This window comes from Neolamprologus brichardi, chromosome 7, assembly GCF_056152115.1.
Source record: "Neolamprologus brichardi isolate AB-2024 chromosome 7, ASM5615211v1, whole genome shotgun sequence".
Classification (NCBI taxonomy): Eukaryota; Metazoa; Chordata; class Actinopteri; order Cichliformes; family Cichlidae; genus Neolamprologus; species Neolamprologus brichardi.
In genome coordinates, this window is record NC_142110.1 from 36,625,079 (window position 1) to 36,648,227 (window position 23,149).

The 23,149-nt window shown below is 41.8% G+C and overlaps 1 protein-coding gene across 2 annotated transcripts in view; it reads left to right on the plus strand.

Annotated features, from left to right (window-relative positions):
* The window catches only part of LOC118453508 (NACHT, LRR and PYD domains-containing protein 3-like), a 454,485-nt gene extending 434,629 nt beyond the window's left edge, over positions 1-19,856 (plus strand). For both annotated transcript variants that reach the window (XM_087843551.1, XM_087843550.1), the window contains 4 exons: positions 1,874-2,047; positions 8,245-8,418; positions 18,636-18,682; positions 18,831-19,856. In XM_087843551.1, coding sequence (XP_087699677.1) covers positions 1,874-2,047; positions 8,245-8,418; positions 18,636-18,682; positions 18,831-19,357 — 922 coding nt within the window. In that variant the 3' untranslated portion in view covers positions 19,358-19,856. The remainder of the gene's footprint in view (positions 1-1,873; positions 2,048-8,244; positions 8,419-18,635; positions 18,683-18,830) is intronic.
* Positions 19,857-23,149: the final 3,293 nt, after the last annotated feature.

The following is a 23,149-nucleotide window of genomic DNA, read 5'->3' on the forward strand; positions in this document are numbered from 1 at the left end:
ATGAAGCACGTGAAGATTATACTGTGAAAAAAAGAATGTATTTAGAAGTTGTTAATTAAACTGCTAAGCAAATAAGCTACTCAGAAACACCACTGTGTTTGAGCAGGAACAGGAAGTGATACTATACCACAGAGCGAGCGAACACCAAGTGACAGCCTTGATTGGATCTAGAACACAATTCAGATCAGCCAACATATCCTAATCTAGATGATTTTTAAGATGGTATCTGGGACGAAAAATTAAAAATCAGCTTGGATGGCCTGTACTGTATGATGGCCTTGGTTGCACCACATTGATAGCCATGCAGGGTGGTTCACTCCTTGGGCAAGAAGACCGAGGAGTGAGCCACCCTTGGTCAAAGCTTGGTCATTCAAGCTCACTGTTTTCCCCTTGTTGGTTGATGATAAGTTTTTTTTTACCTGACTTATAGTCATCATTGTCTTAAAAATTAACTCACACACTGCTGACTGCTGTAGCTTACCTCACTGAGCAGGTGACCCATGTACTGAAGGTTAGAGTCGTGACTCCAGGGCCTGGTTTGAGTCTGCCCAAGACCATTTCCTGTGTGTCATTCTCCTCACTTCTCCCTCCCTTCCTGTCTTCTCTGTCCTATACAGTGAAGACAAAAGGCCTCAAGTTCTGAAAACTCTTCCCCTTCATCATCTTCCAAATCATCTCTCTCATCTAAAATCACCAGTATTCTCTGAGTAGAGAATCTTTTCACAGTGGGTAAAGTTAGTTATTTGTTGTGTTCCTATTTGCAGCTGGGATAGATTGTGAAAAACTCTCGGCTGCCAAAATTACATCCAGTTTAGAAGAAAAACATTGAGTGAAGTGTTTGTTTCATCATCCTTAACAACTCATCAACCAGGTGTCACAAACTGCAGCAGAACAGTACAAAGCAAGTCATACTGGATGGCTGCAACAACCAGAGTTTTACCTACCTTTGGTATTCCTTGACAGCATGAGCGTAATATTTATTGAACAGAGTCGTCTTCTGTAATCTTTTCAGATTCAGATTCAGAACACTGTATTTATTTTCAAGGGGCTATTAGGATACTGACCTTGCCAACCGTACATACAATACACAAACATCACACTGGGGAGACAGGTCAGGCTAGGTAGCTGGCCGGTCAGCCGCTAGAGTTGCGACCCGGAACCGAACAGCGGAAAATGCACAACATCAGGAAAGATGAGGAGAAAAAAGAACTCCCCCCAGACTGAGCTCCAACAGGGAGATCAGTTTGAGAACAGAAAAAAAATGACCTTAGCGCAGAACACATGAAAACTCTTAATACGCCATAGAAACACATGACAAGCAACAGGGATGGGTAAAAGGTGAGAGACAGCCGGTGTAGACAGCGCATCCGGGCCTGCAGCATTTGCGCTGGTCCCCTCGACCCACCGTCTGCACCGGGAGGGGATAAGCATGCTTAGGATGGGAAGGAACAGTCTAAACACCGTCTGTCATCAGGGTGAGATTTGTTATGTTCAGCTCCAGCCCTGAGACCACAGCTGGCACCGGTATGTTAGCTGCATGAAATGATGGTGGTTTTCTTTGGTGCGAACAACTGCATGTCAGTGTCACAGCTGATCTAACAGTCCGTCACTCGTCTCTCAATCTCCCGTTGGAGAGCCATGAGCTTCTCCGACAGGTTATCAGTTTTGCGCTCAAAGAGCAAAGTCTGAGAACTCACGACCGCCATGAGCTTCTTCAAGATCTTATCCGTGCTGCGTTCAATAAGCCCATTTTGAGAAGTCACGACCTGTCCCATTGTTTCAGTCACAGCGGGCAGCCTTGTGGGGTTTTGAACAGCTGATTCTGCTTTCTTTAATTTTCAATTAATTAATTTGTTGGTTTGTTTTCTTCCAGACTGAGTGGGTGTAACCTCTCAGAGAAAAGCTGTGATGCTTTGTCCTCAGTTCTCAACTCCCAGTCCTCTAGTCTGAAAGAACTGGACATGAGTAACAATAACCTGAAGGATTCAGGCGTGAAGCTTCTGTCTGAAGGACTGAAGAGTCCACAATGTACACTGGAAACTCTCAGGTGAGATCAAGCATTTTTCTTTAATCAACTGATAGAATTAGCAAATTAATAATAAGGCAGTCCTCTAATAAGAGGAGAAGTGGAGGTGTTTTGAAGGGCAACATACTCTTATGTTAACAAGACAGGAAGTAGTTCCTGGGAACTGCTTCCTTTGTTATTGTCTAAGTAGAAACATGATGGTGAAACAGTGATGAGTTTGCAGAGGTGAATCCACAGCACACAACACAACAATGCTGTTGCGTGCTGAAAGCAGACTTCTCACAGATTCTGAGACTGCAGGTTTCATCACTGTCCAACCAAAATTCACTGAACCAGCAGCAAATGAACGTCCAAAACTACGCTTCATGTTTAAAAAAAGAGATGATCAGGGGGATTTGTGTTTACATCTTTTTTGTGTAATCTGTTCACCTGCTGTTTCAGCTGTTTGGTGGTTGTTGAGATGGTTTTGTGAACTTTTAGCTAAGATTCTGACATTTCTGTAGATACCACACATCTAATTACTTTGTATAGCATGAATGGCCATAACGAGGTTTTTAACAGTAAGAAAAGTTGTAAAACTTAAGAAAATATAGTTAAAAGTCCAAAACCTTCTACGTCTGGTCGCTTGTGGTAAGGAGCAGATCAAACGAGTAAAGAATTTTGTTATAATTATAAATGGCTTCAACAGCACATTCAGGTCTGTGAGACTCATTCAGACACTGAGCCGTGGCTCTGTGCCATATGCACATATTTCTGCATCTCTGCCATTCAGACACACTTTTGTATTGCACTGCAGTGGTTTGTATCATATCTATCTAATAGACTCCAATTTGTGCATGTAAATGGAGAGTCCTCTTCACACACTGAGGTTAATTATGGAGTTCCACAGGGTTCAGTGCTAGGACCAATTCTGTTTACATTATACATGCTTCCCCTAGGCAGCATCATTAGAAGACATAGCATACATTTTCACTGCTATGCAGATGACACCCAGCTCTATCTGTCCATGAAGCCAGATAACACACACCAATTAGTTAAACTGCAGGAATGTCTTAAAGACATAAAGACTTGGATGGCCACTAACTTTCTGCTTCTCAACTCAGATAAAACTGAGGTCATTGTACTCGGCGCTGAAAAGCTTAGAAATTTGGTATCTAACCAGATTCTTACTCTGGATGGCATTACCTTGGCCTCCAGTAACACTGTGAGGAACCTTGGAGTCATTTTTGACCAGGATATGTCCTTCAACGCACATATTAAACAAATATGTAAGACTGCGTTCTTCCATTTGCGCAACATCTCTAAAATTAGAAATATCCTGTCTCAGAGTGACGCTGAAAAACTAGTTCATGCATTTATTACTTCCAGGCTGGACTACTGCAATTCATTATTATCAGGATGTCCAAAAAACTCACTGAAAAGCCTTCAGTTAATCCAAAATGCTGCAGCAAGAGTACTGACAGGGACTAGAAAGAGAGAGCATATTTCTCCTGTTTTGGCTTCCCTTCATTGGCTTCCTGTTAAATCCAGAATTGAATTCAAAATCCTGCTCCTCACATACAAGGTCTTAAATAATCAGGCCCCATCTTATCTTAATGACCTTGTAGTACCATATCACCCTATTAGAGCACTTCGCTCTCGCTCTGCAGGCCTACTTGTTGTTCCTAGAGTATTTAAAAGTAGAATGGGAGGGAGAGCCTTCAGTTTTCAGGCCCCTCTTCTGTGGAACCAGCTTCCAGTTTGGATTCGGGAGACAGACACTATCTCTACTTTTAAGATTAGGCTTAAAACTTTCCTTTTTGCTAAAGCATATAGTTAGGGCTGGACCAGGTGACCCTGAATCCTCCCTTAGTTATGCTGCAATAGATGTAGGCTGCCGGGGGATTCCCATGATGCATTGAGTTTTTCCTTTCCAGTCACCTTTCTCACTCACTATGTATTAACAGACGTCTCTGTGTTGAATCGTATCTGTTATTAATCTCTGTCTCTCTTCCACAGCATGTCTTTATCCTGTCTTCCTTCTCTCACCCCAACCGGTCGCAGCAGATGGCCGCCCCTCCCTGAGCCTGGTTCTGCCGGAGGTTTCTTCCTGTTAAAAGGGAGTTTTTCCTTCCCACTGTCGCCAAAGTGCTTGCTCATAGGGGGTCATATGATTGTTGGGCTTTTCTCTGTATCTATGAAGCGCCTTGAGGCGACATTTGTTGTGATTTGGCGCTATATAAATAAAATTGAATTGAATTGAATTGAACTTTATATATAGTTTATTTTATGTAGTATTCAATACTGAACTGTACATTTAGTCTTTTTAAAGGCAGCAAGTTTTATTCAGTGTTTTCATAAAAGCCTTATTTTTATCCATTTACTGCTATTAGGAAGAACACACGTGAGGATTAAGACCTGGACAAGTTTGAAACCTTTTGTCCTCCACAATGGAAAATGGGTGGAAATAAAAATGGGTCTCACTTTAGCCAGCTCCTAATTTTATCAGTTCTACTCTCAGCGTCTCCTGTATATCTCCTATATAAATTTTGCACTCAGCTTTGTGGTCTCCAATATCACTGAAATGCAGCCAGATGCTGCTCATTTTGCCTTTTCCCTCTTTCCTGACACGCTTGCATTTCAATACAGCTCCCATTTCTCTGTGTACCTGGTCTCTACCACTACACTTGCTGTCTATGGGACATTTCTGTCTTCTTTCACATAATGGTATGATCCCAGTCTGTCTCTTAAAGTGTTTGGCCACATGGTTTGCTCATCAGAATAAAATCTCAGTCGTGCTCACATTGATTATCGGCAAGCTTGAAAATTCATCAATATTTGACATATGAAATTATCTCAAGGCCTGGATTTGGCCCACGGTTCATATGTTTGACACCCCTGGTTTACACGGTTTGGTATTCAATGTACAAGTGAGTTAGCTCTCAGCTAACTAGCAGACAAGCTAACTGCTGGGACTGCGTCTTTCTAACAAGAGCGTCAGACACTCAGACTGGTTTTCTTTGTGGATGATGATGTATTCTCACACTGATCCTTCATGCTGATGCTGCCATCCACCCACTGCTCCTGGATTCCTCATCATCATCTCCATCAGCCCTCACAATACTCCACCTTCATCAGCTTCATGTTCAGGAGCCTGGATGGACAGTAATTCTTTCCATGGGTTATGGTGGGACATTGAGAGCTGAAGTCAAACAGCAGTGAGAAATGAACTGATTTCTATTTAGTCTTGTGATGTGCAGCTTTGTTCAGAGTATTAAGGCCCAGCAAAGATTACTGAGGTCATAGAGTCCCTGATGAAACCTGTGTGCTTATAGAAACTGAAACCAGATGAACCAGAATAGAAGGACATTAAAATGAAGTGTCAGCTACACAAAGGCCAAGCTATTCAGTTGTTGGTGTGAGTTATTTAAATGGAGGATGGAGTCAGACTTTAAGCTGCTGGACTCAGTCACTATATCCTGTTCTCCTCATAGAACCTGGATAAACAGACTCACCTGTGACACAGTGACACACAGTGTGGGCTACACACACATTAGAAGGTGGATCAGTCACACTTGTGCAATCATTTGTTGTGCTGGGAAACCATGAACACTTTGAATCACCATTAATGGCTTTGTTACAGCAACATTCAATCACGAGTTCAAAAGTAGTGTATTGTGTACTTATTTCAATAGTACTGCAGTATGAGAAGTGCAACATTCAGTGTGCAGAAACAGATCAGGTGCTTTCTAACAGCAGTGTTCCCTTTAACACAGCAGCAGTTCAAATATTTCTGTCAGTCTGAGCTGAAACATGAATCTAATCAAATATCAAATCAAAGTTCTTTGCCTCTGCCAGGACGTTAACATTTGATCTAGTTTTTTACAAAGTTCCCCTCAGCGTCCAGAGCCACCAACATACCTTTGATCAACAGCAAGTGAACATTTATAAATGTGTGTTTTCAGAACAGGAAGCAGCAGAACTATTGTTCTGTTATCAGGGAGCTGCACAAACGCTCATCAGCTCATTTACTGTGCAGGACTTTGAGTGTGTGAAGTGTGTGTTTGTGCTGGATTTCCTTTGGAGAATCTCAGTCAGAAACAAGACAAAGAAAAACTCTTTCAATAGTCCAGGTTGAGTTGACAACATGAACTGCATTTATCTTCCTCTGACTTGACATGTTCTTCCTCCTCTGCACCGAGCCAGCTGCTAAGACTCACAAGCTCATTGACATTTTCTGATGATAAAGAAACTCTCTTCTTCTGTACAATATGAGCAGCAACAGCGAACAAGCTTTCACAGGTACAGATGTTGCAGCTGTGGCCAAGTACATGTGCTGCATGTTTGGAGCAGCACTCTAATGGACAGGCCTCTGTACTGATGGTGGGCTCTGCTCTGTATCCACCACACTGTTCTCAGCTGAGTCTTCCTCCTGTTCACAATCACACTCTGATGAAGCACCAATAGGGCCAACTTTTTCTCTGGGGGCTCGGATGTTGTTGCTTCCACAGGTTTCCCTCCAACAACCCTCTGTTCCTTCAGTAAGTTCAGTAAGATCTGGGTAAACACTTGAGCTCCTTGAATCTGGCTCCAGTGCAGCAGCAGTTTTCACATATACAATGTTGGCATTTTGTTTTTGTGTCTCCAGGTCTGTTCTGAATGTAGACTTGAATTTGACCACGTAGGCGGGGTCATCATCTGAGCTCTCCATCACCTGAGAGAGATGACAAAACACAGAATCACAGAGCATGAAACCAACGTTTCTCCTCCCAGAAGTTCAGTCACAGACCTGCAACAGAAACAAGAATCAAAGATTCAAATGACGCAGAGCATTCATTTACTTATATCCACAAACATGTCCTCTACATATTCATGCTGTATTTACACACACATACAGAGGCTGTTTGTCTCTCACACACAGACAGGACACTGAGAAATACATCATGTTAAATATACCTGCAGGCTTCCAGCTGTGCACTTTGTCCCTGTTAGCTGTGATTGCCATGGCAACCTTGGTGTTGTGCACGATGCAGGGACGTGTTCAAAGGCAGACGTCTGGCAGCAGCATCATATTTGATGCACTATCTGTACTGAGTGTGCTGACTTTATTTCAAATGTCCCACTGCTGTGCAACATGAATCACATGTTCTGCACGTTTCTGTAACTCCCAGGTAACCATGGTTACCCAGCCATGCCCAGTAGTCTCCAGAGAGACCAACAGCTGGTTCATGTTGTAACACCGTGGCTTTCATAGTCTCTCCTTTTTCTACAGCTCATGTATTCTTCTTGTGATGGTGCGTCTTGAGGCTCATACATGCCGTCATTTGTTGATCCTAAGAATGTTCCTCAGACCGACTTCTTCAACAACACTAATCGGCCTGAAGTTTGTAGCTACTCACTTCACTGTGGCGTTTGTTAGCTTGTCTTTCTTTGGTTTATCAAGACTCCTCCCACCAGCTGAATCTACGTAGTCTGCCCAAGCCTCCCACCTCTGTTTGTTTGGGTGGTTTGTTTGCTGCCATCAACAGCGTGTAATGCATTTAAGTGATACTTCAGACATGAAGTACTCCGATGATAAAAAACTCAACTTTGCTTCCAGATAACTTTAGTTGTATCAACACTGCCCTCTGGAATAATTAGACTTTGGTGACAAACTGATGTGATCTCCATGTTTCCTTTGTTGGACTGTGGGCGAGTGTCCGAACTGAATGGACTGAGTAACATGTAGAGTTTAAATGTGTGTCAGTTCCAGTTTTAGAGCTCTAAAGTGCAGCTATCATGTTAGGAATATGTTAGGAATAGACAGTAACACTGAGCACACTGAAGTCAAATCTTTATTTATCCAGTTCATCTGTAGGCCGAGCTCAGTCCATCCATTTAGTGAAATGATGTTTAAAGGTCTCCTTGTTCTGTGAGCGTGCACAGATCCTGAAGCAGAAAGCCTGGGTTAACAGAGAAATGATCATCACTGTGATGATGCTCATCATCTCTGACTGGGATTTGAGGTTTTATCAAAGCAGCAAACACAAAGAAAGCCTGACTATGTTGGACTGGGTGTGGAAGCAGCTCCCAGTTTGAGTTCAGGAGACAGACACCCTCTCTACTTTGAAGATCAGCATCAAACTTTCCTTTTTGTTAAAGCTTATAGTTAGAGCTGGATCAGGTGACCCTGAACCATCCCTTAGTTATGCTGCCATAGAGATGGATAACAGACGGATTGTTTTTTTGTCTGTCTTCAGTCTGTCAGGCTGTCTGATCACAGAGGAAGGCTGTACTTCTCTGGCCTCAGCTCTGAGTTCCAACCCCTCCCATCTGAGAGAGCTGGACCTGAGCTACAATCATCCAGGTGTCTCAGGAATTAAGCTGCTGTCGGCTGGACTGAAGGATCCAGGCTGGAGACTGGACACTCTCAGGTATGGAGAGAATGTCTGATAGAGGAGGAAGAGTTGGAAACATTTCCTGTGTCTTTCACTCACTTCCTGTTTGTTTCCTGCAGATGAGACATGAACAATCACACATGCAGGAATATTTTCAGGGACAGACACACTAGTCTAGCTGGATAGTACATGGATATTTATGTAGGGGGTTTCCAAGGAGTCTGTTTGCAGGAACTTTAATGATAACTGATAAGTCATGTTGAGCGTTTCATTAAAAGTAGACCTACAGTTAGGTCCATAAATATTTGGACAGAGACAACATTTTGTAACTTTAGATACACTTTATTAGGTCACGGGTGTACCTGAGATAGTGGGCACTGTGTACCTAATAAAGTGTCAGCCATGTGTATGTTTCCCATGCTGTATGTCCACAGTCACAGTGACAGTCAGTGACACTGACAGAAGGATGAAACAAGGCTGTGAATCATTTCAGTCTGTCTGTGTGACAAAGAGCCAGACAGGAGCAGCTAACATTTGGAAATGGAAGCTTACTGGAAACTCTACATTCACAGCTGAATTCACAATAGATTTGTTCTCAAGTTCACATTTAGCAGCTAATGCTAATACTGTTTTCCCTTTGCTTTCTACAACTTGAGCAGCTATTGCTAAGTAGGCCACTTTGCTCTGCTAAGGATTTGTGTGACCATGATGGAAACTCTGATAAGCTAATGCTGCTAAGCTAATGCTGTTTATGGGCCCTGTTAGAATCAATATTTCATTCCCATTCTGTTGTTTGTGAACAATATTAACGTTTCACATCATTATTACACAAGAGAAAAGGGTATTAGCGTTAGCCACTAATGCTTATTTACCTCAAATTAGCTTTAGCTGCTAATGGGAGCCTACTTAGCATAAACCTTTCACATCGTTATAATGCAAGGGAAAAGAGTCACTTATGGCAGCCTATTTAGCATTAATGTCACATCATTATAACACAAGAGAATATGGTATTAGCATTAGTTGCCAATGCTTATTCACCTAAAATTAGCATTAGCCCCTAATGGTAGCCTATTTAGCATAAACGTCTTAATGCTAAATGAAGTTAATTAATGCTAAATAGGCTTAACTAAAATGTAAGTAATGTTAGCATCAGAGATGGGCAGTAATGCGTTACTTGTAACGCGTTACTAGTTACTATTGCAAAAACGGTAATTAGATTACCGTTACTTGCCCGTAGGAACGCTGCGTTACTGCAGCGCTAAGAATCAGATGGAATCAGTTCTCAGTTTTAAAGCTTGTTACATGGATAACAGACTGTGCCATAGTGGCAACGTAAAAGTGTTTTTATTAATTTACGTACAACTATGTACTGTTACATTTGCATTTAACTGATTGCAATTCAGGTAAAATCTGCATCACCTGGTTCAAAAAGCCTGAATATAATCTTTACACAAATAAATACCCTGAGAAAAACCTCCACTAATGCAAAAAAACCCCAATGAACAAAAGAAAATCATCTAAAAAACAAATCAACAATATGTGACCAGCTCTTGAAATGTTTAAACTTCAGTAACAGTCTAAAGAGTCTACTTCATTAAAAGAATCAGTTGAAGTTTTATAGATAAAACTAAGGAAACATTGGATGTTGTAGCTACATGGAACTTTCTTTGGTTTCATATAGGGGCTGGGTCATATCATACCGTTCATGGTAATACCGGTATAATGTTGAGCAATGATAAGAAAATGATAGTTACTATTTTTGCAATAGTAACTAGTAACGCGTTACTAGTTACTATTGCAAAAACGGTAATTAGATTAACGTTACTTGCCCGTAGGAATGCTGCGTTACTGCATTACTAAAACCGTAATTTTTTTGCAAGAATGTTTCATGACAGTGACGTAAGCAAGTGCGACGTTTGTGACAACAGCTGTGTGCAGATCAACAGTGGATCATGTATGTATGTGCCGCCCCCCCCCCCCCCCCCCCCCCGTAAACTTCCAAGCAAGCACTGAGTGCACAGTCAGTTGAGTGCTTCCAAGCAATCAACTGACCGCGGCACACCTGCACCAGGGTAAACCTCCGCCTACCCTACTCTTGCTTTACAGGTGAAAATAGAGCAACAGGACCGTTAGTCTTTGATGTTATTTATTTTCTGCTGTGTTTTACTTGCATCTATTTAAAGGAGTGAGTGTAAACACACACAAGAAAAATATTTTATGTGCTGGAATGTGCAGAAAATAAGTTTAAATGTTAAACAAATTTCTTCCAGTCAGAGAATGTTGCATATAATTACATTTTTGCTTGATGCATAAAGTTAAAAGATTAAAACTAATAAAACAAGTTTTAAAAGGGGACTTTTCCATTTGATTACATTTTGTATGATGGATTATGTAGAAAAAGTAGAATTGGGCTGAAAGATCTATTGCTTTATCACCTATTCAGGTTGTAAATCGTGTTTTTAAAAAGTAACTAACTAAGTAACTAAGAAATTAATTACTTTTGAAAATAAGTAATCAGTAAAGTAACAGGATTACTTTTTGGGGGAAGTAATCGGTAATTAGTTACTGATTACTTTTTTCAAGTAACTTGACCAACACTGGTTAGCATTAGCTGCTGATATAGAGATTGAAAATGTGACGTCATTCAAGGGTAAAACCGCGAAGAATTCTGGGAACTCGTGGCAAGAGGTACTAGCGCACGCAGGCTTTCAATTGAAATCAGTTACACAGCGATAAAAAGAAACACAAAAAACTGTCAAGAAGCTGTTGTATTATTAACTGCAATAGCCGGTCGCATGACAGCTACGGGAAGCCGACGGGTAAAGAGATCGTTTTTTTTATCGGATTACGTCGTTGAAGAGAAATTATTCGAGCCGTGTTTCCGAAGTAAAAAGAGGCGACGGATGGCCTGGATTGCAGCCATTCAAAGACCAAATATAACGTCCCAGAACACTCCAGCTCACAGGTTAGTCTGCTCCAAGCATTTCCACAAAGGTCAGTGTTTTGTATTAGTTAATAGTCATTTTTCATAACATAATTGGTGATATAGGTTACAAGCAAGTCTGGCGCTGAACAGAAATTGTGGCGCTATCCTCCTGTGTTTATTGTGCATAAATAGTGAATTGTCCTGACACAATATTGCGTTTTGCTTCATTTATTACCATGGTACATTGACAAAAACGTATACTTTTATTCACAGGATCAAACAGGGTTTTTTTGTATCACTAATTGCCCAGTACGATTACAGCATACAATATTATTGTCACTGCTAGATTTCTGTAATGCGAACCAGAAATTATTTCCACTACTAATTAATTACCGTTGAGCTCAAAGGTCCTATTAATAAACGGTTAACGAATGTGTATTTATTAAGACGATTTGTGAGACTGGTAAACTGATGATACGTACGATGGTCTTTCGTTCTACACGGTGCATTTCATGGTCCTGTACCCATCCTTCGGTAAACTGTACCTGGGCTTGTTGCAGTGACCTGAAGTTACTAAACTTCATGAGTGTATGCACTCACTCCAAGAACCGTATAATTATAAATATGAGCGTGGTGAAAGTTGGGCAGCACGCTAACGTATTTTGTCCACTCTGTGTGCTCGTAAGGGTATAACCCTTTCACTCCTTTGATTTTTTCCTCATATCTTTTCTTTGCCTTTTCATCAAGTCTGTCTTTGTACGGACCGGCATTATTCTCCTTCGTTTTGTACATAAACTTTTTGGGGGGCAAAGAAAAAGCAAGAAGGCATTGGAACCGGAGAATGAACGTTTTGCGGTGCTGCAAATGCTTGCATTTGATACGGTACTTGGATTGTTTTGCCACGAGTTACCGGCATGCAATGCGCGAAAGTCACGTGGTCTGTCAATCTCTATTGTTAAAAGGTAAGATAAAACATTGCTAGCAGCAGCAGATAATGCTAACACATATAATAATTAGCATTACCTAATAATGGCAGCCTTGTTAGCATTAGCTGCTTATATTGTCATAATGTAAGGGAAAAGAGTTGGCAAAAACATTGTTAGCATTAGTGGATAACGCTAATTCACCTAAATTAGCATTAGCTAATGATGGCTACGTACCTAGCATTAGCTACTGATATTGATTTAAAGCAAGAAAATATGAGCATTAGCATTAGCTTTTAATGCTTTTTCATCTAAAATTAGAATTAGCCACTAATGGCGTCCTATTTAGCATTAACTCTTCACATCGCAGGGGAAAAGTTAAAATTGAATAAAAAAAGTGTTCACATTAGCTACTCGTATTGTTAAAAAGTAAGAAAAAACATTGTTAGCATAAGGGGATAATGCTAATTCACCTCAAATTAGTATTAGCTAATAACGGTAACCTACTAAGTATTAGCTGGTCACATTGTTATAAAGCAAGAAAATAGGGTATTAGCATTAGCTGCCAATTCCTATTCACCTAAAATTAGCATTAGCCACTAATGGCAGTCTACTTAGTATTAACTACTCACTAATATAATGCTAATTCACATCAAATTAGCATTAGCTGCTAGCATCAGCCTACCTAGCACTAGCTGCTCACATTGTTAAAAGGAAAGGGAAAAGTGTTAGCATTACCCGATAATGCTAAACTCGCATCAAATTAGCATTAGCTAATAACAGCGGCCTTCTTAGCATTAGCTGCTCACATTGTTATAATGCAAGGGAAAAGAATTAGCATTAGCGGACAATGCTAATTCACGTCAAATTAGAAAATATGGTATTAGCATTAGCTGCTAATGGTTATTCACCTAAAATTAGAATTGGCCACTAATGGCGTCCTATTTAGCATTAACTCTTCACATTGCAGGGGAAAAGTTAAAATTGAATGAAAAATAGTGTTCACATTAGCTACTCATATTGTTAAAAAGTACGAAAAAACATTGTTAGCATAATAATAATGCTAATTCACCTCAAATTAGTTATTAGCTTATAACGGCAACCTACTTAGCATTAGCTGGTCACATTGTTATAAAGCAAGAAAATATGGTATTAGCATTAGCTGCCAATTCCTATTGACCTAAAATTAGCATTACCTGCTAATGGTAGTCTTCTTAGCATTAACTCCTCACTAATGTAATTCTAATTCACATCAAATTAGCTTTAGCTTTAGCATTAGCTGCTAGCATCAGCCTACCTAGCACTAGCTGCTCACATTGTTAAAAGGGAAGAGAAAACGATATTAGCATTAGCTGGTAATAATTATTCACCCCTAATTAGAATTAGCCGCTAATGGCAGCATACTTAGCATTAACTCCTCACATCGTTATAATGCAAATGAGGCTAACTTGCATTAAATTAGACTCCTATTATTAGCTAATGCTATTTAGCAGTAGCTGCTCACATTGTTATAAAGCAAAGGAAAACGATATGAGCATTAGGTTCTAATGCGTATTTGCCTTAAATTAGACGTAGGTGCTAATGGCGGCCTACTTAGCATTAGAAGCTCAGATGTAATGCTAGGAAAAAGAGTGTTAGCATTAGCTACTCACATTGTTAAAAAGTAAATGTTAGCATTAGTGCATAATGCTAATTCACATCAAATTAGCATTAGTCAATAGCGGCAGCCTATTTAGCATTAGCAGATAATGTTGACCTTGGCCCACTGGAAAAGTTAAGAACTAAAGATTTAGGAGTGTTTCTCGATAGCTTTTTCTCATTTGAGAAACAAATAAATTCTGTTATTAAAACCAGCTGTAAGGTTTATATTGTTGATTGTCATTTATGCTTAGAAATATTTACTCATATATGCTTAGAGTTTTATAATCGATTGCATAATGATAGAGGTTTGATCCTTAGTAGTCTGTAAAGACTCTGTGTGCCTTCCAGAGTGCTCTGGCATGCACACACCACTTGGGGCCATGAGAGAGGTCGTACCCTCTCTGACTGATTTATGGTGTAGGACAGGGGTCTCAAACTCAATTTAGCTGGGGGCCGCTGCAGGCAGAGTCTGGGTGAGGCTGGGCCGCATTAGGTTTTCCACAAGAAAGGCATGGTTAAAAAATTCCAATCTTCTCAAATCTCTTTATTTTTATTTTTTAACACAAAATATGAAAAAAAAATAAACAAATGAAAAATTAATAAGAAAATAAATCAATCTGTAATACATAAATAAAATAATAATAAGATCTTTTTAGTCAGTGAACTTATGTGTTTTTTTCAGTCTTCTATATCTGCTGTATTTAGATTGAAATGTCTGTATTAACAGTTCTATAACCTTCTTCTGAACATGAATGGAACACTGTAGAAAATGAACTGTTCTTCTGAACATGGCTTCTCTTGCCTACTCCTTGCTGCTAGAGACCTGGCAGCGTGTCCTCTCGCATAGCCGAGCCAGATTTGGCCTGAGGGAGGAAGCAGTTGCGACCCTCAGTATGTCTTAAAGATGATCATCCATAAGTCTGGACCTGTACTTGGACTTATTGAAGTTCAAAGTGGAGAAGAGCTTTTCGCACAAGTATGTGCTACCAAAAAGGCACATGGTCCGCTTGAACATTCGGGAAAGCCGAGGGAAACTAGGGCTCAATTCTCTCAAAAATTGTCCAAGCTTGTCTGCTTTTCCACTCACCTCCCTGAACTTTGCTTTGAGTTCAGAGTTGCACTGCAGCTCAATGAGCTCCATTTGAAGCACAGAAGGGGCATCTTGCACATCAAAGGAGAAGGGGTCAGCAAAAATTTGAAAGGTGGCTCTGTGTGTCTTGAAGTCAGCAAATCTGTGATCAAATTCCTCCTGTAGCCTCAAAATGACATCAACATACTTGTCAGCACTGAATGGTGTGCCTGCATCCACGAGTGCCTTGCATGCTGGGAAATGGCAAAGGTTTGTCTGAGAGAGCTGAGCTTTCCAGAGCGCAAGTTTTGTGGAGAATGCTCTCACGTTGTCATAGGCAGCACTGACAAGTTGCCCCTGGCCTTGTAACGTCTTGTTCAGTACATTAAGCTCATGTGTTATATCAACAAGAAAAGCTAAGTCCATGAGCCATTTGGGATCAGTTAGCACAGGAACACTAACTCCATCCTTCTCCATGAAGGCTTCACTTCTGCTCTCAACTCAAAAAGTCTCTTTAATACATTTCCCCTGCTGAGCCAACGTACCTCAGTGAAGTCGAGCACATCCCCATATTCTGACTCCATTTCCTCTAAAAAAGCACAGAACCTTCGGTGCTTTAAGCCCCTGGATCTGATTTGGTTGATGCATTTCACAACAATAGACATCACATTGTCAAACTTCAGGCATTTGCTGCAAAGGACCTGCTGATGGATAATGCAGTGCAGAGCAATGGCCTCCTCCATGCCTTCCAGTGTGTGAATGTGTGTGTGAATGGGTGGATGACTGGATATGTAAAGCGCTTTGGGGTCCTTAGGGACTAGTAAAGCGCTATATAAATACAGGCCATTTACCATTCCTCTTCCAGTTTTTTTTGAACAAGTGCCACCAGTCCATTTTTACTCCCTGTCATTGATGGCGCTCCATCTGTTGTTATTCCAACAAACCTCTTCCATGGCAAACCAACATTCTCAATGGCATCACACAGCTTGTAAATATCTGCTGAGCGGTGGTCTGGCCATGCATTGGAATTACTGTGAGCAGCTCCTCCATCACTTCAAAACTGTCATCAACACCACGGACATACATTGGGAGCTGGGCAGTGTCGGTGATGTCTGTGGTCTCATCAAGAGCGACTGAGTATACACTGAAACATTTGGCTTTCTCACACAGTTGGTCATAAATGTCACTTGACAGGTCAGAAATGCGATCTGCTGCGGTGTTGGCAGAAAGGCTGATGTTGCTAAACTGACCTTTCTTTCCCGGACAGACTATATTTGCAGCCTGCAATATGCACTTTTAGACAAATTCACCTCCTGTGAATGGCTTCCCTGCTTTAGCAATCATCTCACTAACCACGTGGCTTCGACTGCTGCATTATTCTCTTTGGTTGCTTTCTTGAAGAAATATTGCTGCTCAGTAGATCTGTTTTAAGACTGGCAACCCGGTTCGCTCTCTCATCTCCCTGGTATTTTGCATCCACCTCAGCATGTCTAGTTGTGTAATGACGTTTCAAATTGTATTCCTTGTGCAGCGCAACTTTCTCTGTGCAAATAAGACAGGTCGGGGTGCCCCTGTGCTCAACAAAGAAATATTGCATTTCCCACTTTTCCTGAAATTGTCGGTGCTCATCACCAACCTTTCTCTTCACCACAGGCTTTGAAAAAGACATGTTTGGGGCTATGTAACATTTATAATTCTACTTGGTGTCACTGTCGCATTGAAGTTTCAATCAAGCGTTTAGCCGACGGACGGGGAACGTCTCAGCGCGTAGAGAACGTCATTTCTGCTTCTATTTCTTGCAACCGTAGCACGGCGATCGGCAGATAAAAAGCCGGTAGCAGTCTCCTTTGTTTTTACGCTCGATGTTCATGTCTTTCATGATGACACGAACACCGTGGCGTTTGCAGATGGTAGAAAGTACAGGGATAGCGAGCGCAAAAAAGGCGACTGCTCACGGCGCCGGGCTGTTGTTACAGGAGAAAGAAGCAGAAATGACACCGTGACATATAACAAATAACATCACCTGTTTCTGATGTTAGTTGTTTTGACTGCTTTTACATTATATTGAAATATATGTAATGTTCATGTATGCTGCAATGCAAACAGAGTGATGCAAATAAAAAACATCGACCCACAAATTACGGTGCGACCCTATAATTAATTCAATTCAATTCAATTTTATTTATATAGCGCCAAATCACAACAAATGTCGCCTCAAGGCGCTTAAATTAAATTAGTCCGGGTTACCGGGGACTGTTATTGCCGATGAACAGGTGTCGCTATGTGACTGCAGACTAAATTGGGCTGCATTTAGTGCATTTAGAGAGTTAATATGAGATCTCTCTCTGTGAAAAAATAACTAAAACTCCCACTGACGTGTGTATAAATGTATATACGTATAATGTCCTGCTGGGCAGCAACTTAAAAAAACCAACTTTTTCTGAAGTGTTGTGAACGCAGCGCGCTGGGGCGAATGTCCGTGTTTGCCCAATAGAAAGGAGGAAGCCAGCCAGGCACAGAAAAGAAAGAAACACTCCAGGGCAACGCTGCTGTAACTTTTACTCATTGAGAAATGTTTCCCTGCTTGCATCAAGCCCGGCTGGTGTCCCCTGAGATCCATGTCCCACCCTGATTGGTGGGTTAATTCAGCTCCGCCCACAACACTGTAAAGTGTCAGACATTATCAAACTAACATTAAATTTTCATATTAAGGTGGGGGCCAAAAACTATCGTCCTGCGGGCCGCAATTGGCCCGCGGGCCGCAATTGGCCCGCGGGCCGCGAGTTTGAGACCCCTGGTGTAGGAGGACACCTACTCTGTGTCTGGTTAAGTATAAGAGCCCTTTGTTAGGGGGACCACTGGACTCTTAGCACCAGCTTTGGGGTCACAGGGTCACATCTGGAACACACACACACACACACACACACACACACACACCTACACTATGCACAGACTGGTACTCTTTGTTCATACCTGTGTAAGACGTCACATGTTAATGAACTTATGCATATTCATGTAACCTCAATAAAGAGCAGTGTTACGAGGGAGCAGACGAGAGCGACTGAGGTCAAGTGAAGGAACGGCGCTGTCACAGTTCTCTCCCTCATGAATTGTCTGGTTCCAGCGGTGGGTCTGTGCTAGACGACCCATCACCAGCTTTTTCCAGCTTTTTCCACTGGTTACCAGTACGTGGTAGAATCCACTTCCAGATCTTGTTGTTTGTCTTTAAATCTCTGAATGGATTGGCTCCATCTTATCTCTCTTTAACAAAATAATCCAAGTCGAGCCCTCAGGTCTGCAGATAAGTAGCTTCTGACCAGAACTAGACGTAAAAACAGAGGTGAGCTTTATCGATCGCTGCAGACAAACTCTGGAACAGTTGCCCTTCACATCAGGTCGTCACCAACACTCGACATTTTTAAAACCCGGTTGGAAACACATTTGTACTCTGTAGCTTTCAATTCTGACGAGTCTTTATAGTAATTACTGTGTATGTTTCCTATTTTCTCTCTACTCTGTGCAGCACTTTGGCTCAACCTGTTTTTAAATGTGCTGATAAATAAATGTAGATTTCTTTGAATAAAACAGTGGAGCCGAGCTTTGAGCTCAGTGTGTAACAGTGTGTGTATGAGAGCCATGTAATGTCCATGTGTGCATGCTGACTGTGCTGCTCTGACCCCCCTCCTCCTTTCAGGGTGGAGCCTGCTGGAGTCCGATGGTTGAGACCAGGTCTGAGGAAGTGTAAGTGTGTTTTTAATGGGATTCATGAAAACAAAGCAGCACACATTCAACCATCTTCATCATGTCAGGAGTCATCATCAAAGTGTCAATCAGTGAACAGATGATGGATCAATAACTGCAGCTGGATTGTGTTTGTTCTCTCCATCAGATTCCTGTCAACTCACAATCGACACAAACACAGTGAACACAGAGCTCCAACTGTCTGACAACAACAGGAAGGTGACATGTGTGGAGGAGGTTCAGTCATATCCTGATCATCCAGACAGATTTGATGTTTATCATCAGCTGCTGTGTAGAAATGGTCTGACTGGTCGCTGTTACTGGGAGGTCGAGTGGAGAGGAAACGTTTATATATCAGTGAGTTACAGAAGCATCAGAAGGAAAGGAGGCAGTGACTGTGTGTTTGGAGAAAATGATCAGTCCTGGAGTCTGATCTGCTCTGATGGTGGTCCTCATTCTGTCTGGCACAATAAGAGACACACACCCATCTCCTCCTCCTCCTCTGTCTCTAACAGAGCAGCAGTGTATGTGGACTGTCCTGCTGGCACTCTGTCCTTCTACAGAGTCTCCTCTGACACTCTGATCCACCTCCACACCTTCAACACCACATTCACTCAAACTCTTTATCCTGGGTTTATGTTATGGTCTCCTGGTTCCTCAGTGTCCCTGTGCTGAGTGGGGTGTAAAGAGTGTCTCCTGTTACAGAAACACTCTGACTGTTGAACAGATAGTTCAGTCTGTACATGTCTGTCTCTTTCACTCACAAACACGTTTTCAGATTCATGGATTCAATCAGTTGATGTTTGAAACTCTTCTAAATGATTCCTTGTAAACTTCTTCCTCTTCAGTCACAAACAAACAGGAAGTGATGTCACATGTGTTCCTGTCCACACAGCAGAATGAGTCTATTGCTGACAGTGATGTACAAACAGAGTGAGCATTTCTGAGGCCCAAAATAAACTGAGTAGTTCACTGAATGAACAATGGACTGTGAGCTCAGTTCCTTCATCATTAGTATGGATTATATATGTATATGTATTATATTAGTATCATATATATCAGGTGCTGCTGGTTTCAGTCATTGTGCAAATGTGCTGTTTGTAAGGTTGTAAAGCTGCAGTCAGCTGAGACTGAAGAAGTCACCTGATCAGTGAGCAAACGTTTGTGAAAACGTCCAGATGTACAGAATCAACCTTTTGGGATCAGCCAGCAATGCAGCATCATTGTTGTTCAGGTTCAGAGGTTTGCAGGAATGAACTGATGACCAGAAACAGCTGCAAAGTCCAATAAAATACCAGCTGGAGTTCAGCTGCATTTGAAGAAGTCAAAGAAAAGTAAGGATGGCAAAGGGCGATGTTTTCTTCCAAAGAACTGAAAACATGGTCGACGCCTCATTAGAAGAATAATCTGGACATTTGTGAGGAACTCTAACCAAGAAAGCAACACAAGAAAGCAACGTCAAACAGATCCAACAGACAGTTTCCATGACTGGAAGTGTTGAGTGTAAAAATGCTACATTGCATTATTGCATCCTCTCACCACAGGAGGTGCTGTTGGCACCACTGATTGCTGATCAGCTGTTCTCTGATGATCTGATTGATACTGTGAATAACGGGACTCACTGAACTCTGTGACACAGTGAAGATTACAGAGTTTAACTTCAACATCTGACTGACGTCACACAGACAGAAGGATGAACCAGTGAGGCACAGAACACAGTTACTGGAGATACTGGATCAGCTCCATGTGAACCTCTGATGGAGAAGCTGCTGAGCCAGAAAAACATCAGGACATGACAGCAGCTGCACTTATCTAACAACATGTAGCAGAGCTGATCTATGTTAGAGGATCTATCACAGCAGCTGAAGCCAAAGTCCAGCACTGGATACCAGCTGAGCCTGTGCTGAGTGTAGTGTTACAGGAAAAGGGCAGAAACACTGACACTGGTAGCTCACAGTGATGCTGACTGGGGCACAGAGCTGAATGATGCAGCATCAGGACACTGTTTCAGTCTGACTGACAGAGAAACCTGTAGCTGTATCTACATGTGAGGCAGAGGCTACACAAGCAGCTTTCTATGTTTCACAGTGACTGAGATCTTCAGTGGGGGTGGACATGCTCCTGTACAGACCTCTGAGGAGAACCAAGGTGCAGTCAAAGAGTCCAGTCTGTCCTCACAGATGTGAACATGTGGTTTCATCAGGTCTGCTGTCAGCTAGCAGGCTCACATCAGAATCACTGTTCCTGAAAAACACAGTCTGTGTGACATCATCAGTCAGCTGATCGTCCCAGATCTGAATGGTTTCTGTCTCTACTGAGGAAGTCAGAGAATATCACTGAGGTGTGGATCAGGTCTGAGTGAGCTGTGGAGGGACAGCTTTAAACAGTCCACAGGTCTCACGTCCTGCTCAGTCTGGTAGCAGATACCTCGTATTGTTCCAGATGTGCTGACATCACCAGCAGCAGCAGCACAGCTGTGTGATACGATGAATCTCAGTTATTGATCCAACACACAGTAAATACAAAGATCAGGATTTCTGAGAGTAATCATTATGAGTCTGAACACATGATCACTGAATGTTAGTCTCCACAATAATAAGCTAACACAACCAAACACAGCTTTCAGCTCTTATTTTGAAACTGGCTTATTTAGAGAGCTGTGATGTGAGCGTGCCTGGCTCTGAGGCACTTGGGTCAGCCTCTGTTGTTTAGAAGTGTTACAGACTGTGAATGACACAGACCTGTCAGTTTTCATGTTTGTCTGTAACACAGCTCAGGGGCTCCATGCTGAACGCATCCATCCAGTGTTATTGATCCAGTACTAATACCAGCATTGGGATCAATACTACAATACACAATCACATGTGTCCACGTGATGTATTTGACCAGCTTTATTCATTAATGATCAATCAACTTATTTACTGCATCTGAGTCCAGCTTCATTTAAATGATCAACCCATGAAAATGACATCAGTCCTACAGAAGCACTTAATGCTAACAGGAAGTCATTGATTAAGGTGGAATAACACAGAGACACAACCACTCACAGTTAACCTGACCCCACTAACTGCATGTGTTGGGACTGTGGGAGGAAGCCGGAGTACCGGAGAGGACGCACACAAACACGGGAGAACATGAAGCTCAGCACTGAAACAAAGATGGTGGATTGGACCTCAGGACCAGGCGCGTAATTTCCAGGGGGTTACAGGGGTCATGACCCCCCAATAATCAGATCCAGCCAATATAATTTCATCATTCCAGTTTATAAAATTATGAATTATCTTGCATAAATAGCTTGTCGAGTTTCTTTAATCGTTTCAATTATTATCAGCAAAATAGTTCCATGTTTAATCATCTAGTAATGTAACCCCGCCTCCTCCACCGCGTACTTGGTATTACCCAACCAGCTTTCTCTACCAAACCTTCACTGTTTGCTGTGTTTGTTAGCACAGTCGCTGGTGCCAGAGACTGTCAGTGACTTCAGTCTGAGGGTTTGAAGTTTCCATGTCTGTGTGATGTGTGGTGTGAAGGCTGCTGGTTAAACTGGGACTCACTGGTTAAAGCACTGAGTGCTCATAGAGAGATGCTCCATGAGTCCCAGTACAGACTACAAACATGGTGGAAACTTAGCTTTGATATCCACACACTCTGCACGTCTGTGAGTAACTGTGATGAAGATGTGCAGAGATCTGTGTACAAACAGGAGAAAGACTGTAAAGACTCTGTGCTTCTAACAGCCTCTGTTAACATATGTGAGGCTGTTTGTTGTTGTTGCCATGGAGCTTTTCACTGTTTGGGTCAGCAGGTCATGTGATCAGGTTTGTTCTGTGAAAGCTCGACGATGGTTCAGTGTCAGGGTTTGTTTGCATTCATCAATAAATATCTAAATAAATCAAAGACTCCATGTTTGTTCTTTCATCATGTGACCTCTGCTCATCCATCTCTGTGTGTATCAGGATACATTTAGTTCATAATACACAGAAAAATCAGAGTTATTACCTGTAATAAATGTGAAAGTAAAGATTCCTGCAGTGATAACCAGGCAGCACTGAAACACATCCAAGCTGTCACCACGGTAACAGCACCGTCCATCCACAGGTGAGGGGAGGAGCAAAAAGAGGGACTTTCACCATTTTATACTAAAAACACTCAACTAATGTTTCTAATATGAAACAAATAAGCCCACATTAATGTGAGCATTTATTCAATCATAATAATAATGATTTCCTCCTGATCTCATTTCCATAGCAGAGAAAACTGTGGTGTATATTGAGGTGGAGGGTGTGGTCTATGGCTCAGGTGTAGAGTGAGGGTGGGGTGCACCACAGCAGCATGCTGGGACTGCTGAGGGTGGAGGAGGGAGTGATGATGACATCAGAGCTGCAGCAAAGCAGTCAGCAGCACAGAGACCAGTGAATACACAGTCTGTTCATCTTTGCATAGATACAATATATAGCACAATATTGA